Raw genomic sequence first — 6,341 nt, 5'->3', positions numbered from 1 at the left:
ACAAGATTAACAAAATGGTTGTGCACAGTTTCTGCATTTCTTTGCTGATGTATAGTAGGCTAATACAATTAGATTTCGTTCGCTTACATTTGCGTAGAAAAATAGTGTTTCGTCGTACAGACTCACATCTGCGACAATATTAACAGCTTCTTGCGCAATAGTTCCATTAAAGAAATTAAACAATCCAATTTTACGGTCATAAGCATTACCATGCATAAAAATGGTAGACTTTAATCTCAACCCAATGTGTCACAATACGTTTCTTTTTCTTTCATTAATCCGCTGACAGGGTTGCGTTAATCAAGACGCCGGGTGTATGCGCGTAAGGAATGTGTTCCTCCGCTCTGCTGGCCTCAACTGAACCCAGGTGGAGCCAAGTGCGCAGTGAAGCCAAGGGTGTGATGGTGGTGGTGGCAAACTCAAGTGTACGTGCTCGCTCATGGAACAGGCTTCAGGGCGACTCTTTGTCCTCATTTCATCACAGAGTTGAGGTAGTCGGCCAGCCACTCTGAAAACTCCGGCACGCAGTCGTACGCTGCGACGACAAAATCATCACGGTTATCGTCGACGTCAACAGCATCGTGATCATCGTCATCATTTTAACCACCACTGGGTCACTGGGCAGCTGGGCATTTGCCTGGGTGGGCAAGTGGGTGCATCACACACTCAGAAAATCGTACACGTCTCAACTACAATCATCCAGCAAATAAAATCCGGCCGAGTGTGTAATGGCACAACTGCAGGACCTGATTATAAGGAAAATGCTTGGTTGCCTATAGGGTTCGACGAACAATGCCGCCACCACTACTATCATCAAACAATATCAATATATACTCTTTGGTTCTTTCGGTAAAGTCACGTAGGTAGAAAAAATAATTTGATCGCGACATTTCGATCGCAACACAAGCAACCGTCTTCAGGTGAAACAGAGGGGGAATCTGCTGAGGCAGGCTGTTTATCAAGGTGTAGAGATGGGCAGGGCAGCTAATGTTATCATGTAGGAGCGAGCAGCAGAGAGCGAGTAGGAGAGACAAATTTGCTTGTAAATGTAAATGTAAGCTCGGCTCAATTAGCTTCATGTAAAGGAACCACCCACTTACACAGAATTACCCACTTTCTATGCATGAGTCACGGTGTTTAAATGTCTACCCTTGGCAAAGGCCGCCAGGCACGGTCGTAGACATTGCAACCGCCGGGCGCTGGTGGCCATGCTGCTCGTGGCCTGTAATCGAGGAGCGCCGTGGAGGCAGCACCGAGCGATGGTGGATCGCACTCATCCGTGAAACTCTCTCCCTACCTCGGGGCTTTGTGGTTGCCATCTCCTGGCTCGCTAGATTCATGTATATCTGCACGGGGATCGAGTGCTAGCACCGCACCCCCGCTCCCGCGCACGTGTGGGTTTTGTGCAGGTGCTCTGGTTTCCTCCCACACGACAAAACACATTCCAGTATAGGTCCACAGAGCTTGGGCAACTAATCCCGCCGGTTCTGGCTGCCTTCCCGCTTCTCTGTGCTATTCTGCGCCGAATCACTCTCTCGCTATCTTTGACAGTTAATGAAACCTGCGTGCGTTACAAACTATACATGAATATTACGTTGTTGGTCTTATTATCATTGTGCGACTGGCAAGCCTTAATAGGTGCTCGCTAGACACCATTGCCCCCACAGTCTAGTACGCTAAATTACTCAACTGGGATTAGACATTGCAATCACCGCACCTTACTGGCAGACTCGTGCCCGAGATCACTCTTGTAAAAGAGACCCAATCCTGGTCTCTTGAGTTCTCACCTGGTTAAACATTATAAACTTGACAAGATGGCCTGCGGCCAGATCTGTAGCATGAAAGCTGTGAGTCTGCCTGCTGCACGTATTTCATTCTCTGCTTTTATCACCTGAAATCAAAAGGGAAGTTCGACCTCTGTATGCCCAGGACTTCCCTTTTTAGGACCCGCCCCCTCTTGCTTAGGCTCTGCCTCATCCTGCTTAGGCCCCACTCCTTCATCTAGACACTATGGTAGGCATGTTTGGGTGGTGGGGGTGGCAACAGTCAGGGAAGGGATGGGGCAGCTTCACGACGACAACAACCACCACAATCCCTCTTAGAGCAGCAAGCTAATAACGGATGCTGCAGCGGGCAGCGTGTGCGTGTGCGTGCTGTGCGAGTGCTGCACGTACAGGGCAGGGCGTTGACGTCGATGACATAGTGCCGCCCGGTGCCGTTCTCCACGATCACGTCCACGCCGACGAGCGTCACGTGCAGCGCGTCCTGCAGGGCGCGCACCACCTTGTGCACCCAGCGCTCGCACAGCGGCATCGGCATGGGCGGTTCCTCGTCGTCCAACTGGAGACCATTCAAAATGAGCGTCGTTAAAGGGATCACCGCTAAACCGGGTTCACAATCGGTTACCGCGTTGCCAAAAGCCAGGAAGCGGTAACCGATTCCGGCGGAAGTTTAGTAACGAACGCAGCGATTGGCACGCGCGAACATGAACAACGCTTCACGGTAAAAAGTTAAAGGTACAGCCTTGCAATTTCTTTGCAAGGCTGAACCTTTGGTGGATGAGCCCACACTGGAGGAAGATCTACCGGGCATTTTTGTCTGCTCTTCTTCCACGCTGACGAGGCGTGTTGGAAGAGGTGGAAGTACCCACGTTTTACTCCGCCACATTGCACCTGCTGATCGACTCACTGTGGCGCCTCCCTTTGTTTCTCAGTTAAAAGGTAGAACATTTACATTCAGAACTCAACATTCCGATTTATTGCTTGTGAGAAACCAGCGACCGGTTTTTGGCCACGTATTTTATGCCAGTTACGGGTAATGCAACAAAACCGATGTAATCCCAAACCCTCGTGGAGATGCAGCGTTAGTGACCCGCGCTCGCACGCACCGGCGGGCAACGCCTGTCGCGTTATTTTAACACGTGTCCACAACCTTTGATTTTTACACGTCAGCATTACAGTACTGCCACTTTATACCTTGGATTTTCTATAATCTACGCCTCGAGTTGGCTGGGCTCTTCTCTACCCCAACAGCGACTCTGTTGTTGTTGGTAGTGGCTGCCGTGGGCCACTGCCACCAACACCACCGACGCAACTGGCTAAACCGGATTTTTTGCGTAACCAATAAGCATCGAATTAAATTGAAACGGCGGAAAAAGTTTGAAAGACATAATCGTGACATCGAAGAGGTGGGAGTAACTAATACTGACACGGATATTTTAAAATTGCTCTAACTTTTCAATTTGTGCTATTAAAGTAATTATTTTGCCAGACTAATCTTTAAATCCAACAGAATATATAAAAAAAAATATTTTCACAATACATATTATCACGGCATTGTATTACATAAAAGAAGACTACTTTTAGTGTGCCAAGTACAGGCTTGTGAGTAGAGTATGAAAAAGACAGCCGTCTCTTATTTTGCTGCGGCAGAGCAACGCGTCCTCTACGAGTAATCGCAAACAAAAACGTCAAAGTGAATTTCTGCTCGAATGAGCTTTGTGAGCGGTGATGGGGATTCCACATTCCTATGGCTGGGGCAAGTCTGCTCCTCTGGACAACCACCGTTGACTATCAGCACACCGGGTGGCATTCACGAAGCATAAACGCTTCCCTCTGCCTCATACTGGCTGGTCCGCACCGCTCACGTTGCCGTTGGCTTTTACAAATAAGCTGGTAAGTGGGATGCTGCCCGTCTGCGAAGATGTTTATCCTGCATGGGTGAGGCTTTCTCCGTTCACACCTTTCTCCTCCCACGCAAAATACTCGCAGAGGAATGTATCGGTGTTGTGACACCAGCGACAGTTTTCTTGGGTACACAGAGTATAATAATCGACATCACGGGACCTCCTTTGTCAGTACCAAAATATGAGATTAAGTTTTTTCCCCTTTTTTCTGGCAACAAAAAAAGTATTCTCATAATTTGGAACTGGCAAAGGAGGTGCCATGATGTAGCTGCTCACCCCGAGCTCTCATCACTCTGACAGTGCAGCGTTGTCTTTGTGCTGTGTACGCCTTATGGCGTCCTCTGATCTAACACCGTTTGAGACGAGGCTCAAAAGAAAGCTGTCTCTGGTGTGGACCAATCAGATTCAAGGACAATGCATCATAGTATCAGAGTGTGTTTTTTGTTTGCATTCTGACCACGAGTATTGTGGTTAATGCAGACATGATTCCTTAGAAAAGGTGTTTATTTCTGCCAGAAAAAAGGGTAAAGAAACCTATTCTCAAAGTATAATAATAATAATATATTTTACTCGGGAAAGCCACGGTGAGTAAACTTACGACTGAGAGAGGGGAGTTCTTGTTTGGTTTGCAGACCTCATGGCTGTGAAAGAAAACCGTGTCTGCATCTGCAAGGCGACATCACCGCAGTGAAACTTTAATGAGTGCATGACACCGACTAATACATCATTTTTTACAATATATTATATAATGCATCCGAGGTGAATAAAAAAAAATGTGCTATCGGTTCACATTACGAGGTATCAGTAGGAAGCATACTTCGGGTTGCCACCTGTCCTGGTTTTCCCAGGATCCTCCTCTTTATGAGATCGCCGCCCTATAATATCTGCAAGTCTTCCGGGGACATTACCAGTCTCAGCTTGTCAGTTGCGTAACCATACACTTGTCAAGTCACGTCCTTCTCCCCTCTTACAATATTTCTGGATATTCCACTTTACATAACATGTGTGTCGGTTTAATTGTATCTATGAGGTGGCAACCCACGACTGCTAAGGACTTGAGGACAGGGCCACTATTTCAGTTTGTTTGCTTTTATCCACAAATTAAAATCGTGTTCTTGCCATGACACTAGGACGTTTTCGTTTGTAACTCCTACAACTCGCAGTGTACCACAGAGCTACTTCTGAAATCACTTCAATAGGCCTCTTTCATCCACGCTCGGGGCATACCTTTGATATGCCTTGCGAGGAGTGTTCATTGCATGCGTATAATGCCAACTTGTTAAATTCTCAAAGCTGGAAAATCCATAGGCGACTTATTTTTTATGTGCTGGGTTTTATTGTGCAGTTATTGGTGACTGGACTGAGACCAGCAACTCGTGAAATATGAGAACCCGGTTTCATCTTTGACAGTTGCTTGGAATTTGAGCGCAGGATCTACATGTTCTGTCACAGGCATCATTGATCACTGCGACAGTCCACCCGACTGCCTTCTCGTGCAGCTAAAACTTTGCTTATTGTTAATGCAGGACACTGTTAATGAAGGACATGAATACAAAAAAAAGCAGAATGCATTTCATCATGAACGCTTGCTATTTACAGAAAATATATACAGCACTGGCCCTTCTTCAGATCAGAGGGAGAGAAGGGCAGAGAGATTGACAGCATGTATACTTGGAGATCACATGATACTTGTAAATCTAGATTGAATATTCATTTCCTTAGAACTGCTTTTTGTGTTACTTTGTCGTCCTTCCCCCGCACCTCCGATTAGCACGGTTGTGACCACCATGCATTGAACAGGTGCTATAGGCTGCCATGTCCCCCACGTGCTCCCTTGCCTTCACCAACCTGCGCCAAACAGCGTGAAGTGTGGCCAAATAAACCCCCCAGGGCCCCCCCACGGCATGGGGAGGCCCTCATCCAGCAGTGGATTGACAAAGAGCTCGACAACAGAATGATGAAGGTGGCGAAAAGTTCGAACACTCTCTCTCTGGAACAACGCACGACGCACTGTGCTCTATCCCGAGTCCTACTTGGGTTAAGTAAAACGTGAAAGTTTGCACGCTCTCTCTCTCTGGAACAACGCACCGTGCTCTCCCTGTGGGAAGTTTTTGATGGAGAGCCGCAGGCTGTGCACCCAGCGAGTGCCCACCACGTACACCTTGTGCAACACGGCGTTGTGGTTGATGAAGCTCTGCGCCACGCACGGGAGCCGCACGTCCCTCAGGCCCCGACGCCCAAAAATCACCATCATCTGCAGGAGTCAACGCGGGGAGGCAATCATCGCCCACCGAGCGCGTCACTATATTTTATCCCGGGCCGACGTTAAATTAGCTACGGCGCCATCGGCTGGGCCAGGCCGAGCGGATGAGCGACTGCGGGCGATGCGACGGGCAAGACGAGAGATCTGCGTTATTCTTTGAAGAAAATAAAACTAAACGTGCCAAGCTGCCAACGCGTCGTGGGTTATTCGTGAGGCTACCATTTTGGCGAGGACACTTTTGGGGGGAAGGGAAATTGACGGCCGAGGGGTGGGAAAAAAAAAAGCACAATTCGTGGAAAAAACGGTCGGCAGGGGAGCAAATAATGATGTCCCCGTTTAATAACAAAGCTCCCACCCGAGGACACGAGTGTCGGAGCAGCCCAACGCCCCTCC

At 48.2% G+C, this 6,341-nt stretch overlaps 1 protein-coding gene across 3 annotated transcripts in view; it reads right to left on the bottom strand.

The window, feature by feature from the left end:
- Positions 1-463: 463 nt before the first annotated feature.
- LOC144728765 (inositol-tetrakisphosphate 1-kinase-like) overlaps positions 464-6,341 on the bottom strand; it is a 32,347-nt gene continuing 26,469 nt past the window's right edge. For all 3 annotated transcript variants that reach the window (XM_078608402.1, XM_078608401.1, XM_078608403.1), the window contains exons 8-11: positions 5,774-5,939; positions 4,284-4,351; positions 2,175-2,340; positions 464-535 (exon numbers count right to left, since the gene is read on the bottom strand). In XM_078608402.1, the coding sequence (XP_078464528.1) occupies positions 471-535; positions 2,175-2,340; positions 4,284-4,351; positions 5,774-5,939 (465 nt within the window). In that variant the 3' untranslated portion in view covers positions 464-470. The remainder of the gene's footprint in view (positions 536-2,174; positions 2,341-4,283; positions 4,352-5,773; positions 5,940-6,341) is intronic.

Source organism: Lampetra planeri, chromosome 30 (assembly GCF_965212315.1).
Source record: "Lampetra planeri chromosome 30, kcLamPlan1.2.h2, whole genome shotgun sequence".
NCBI lineage: Eukaryota > Metazoa > Chordata > Hyperoartia > Petromyzontiformes > Petromyzontidae > Lampetra > Lampetra planeri.
The sequence above is the reverse complement of the archived record's forward strand: the minus strand, read 5'-3'. Positions and strand labels throughout refer to the sequence as shown.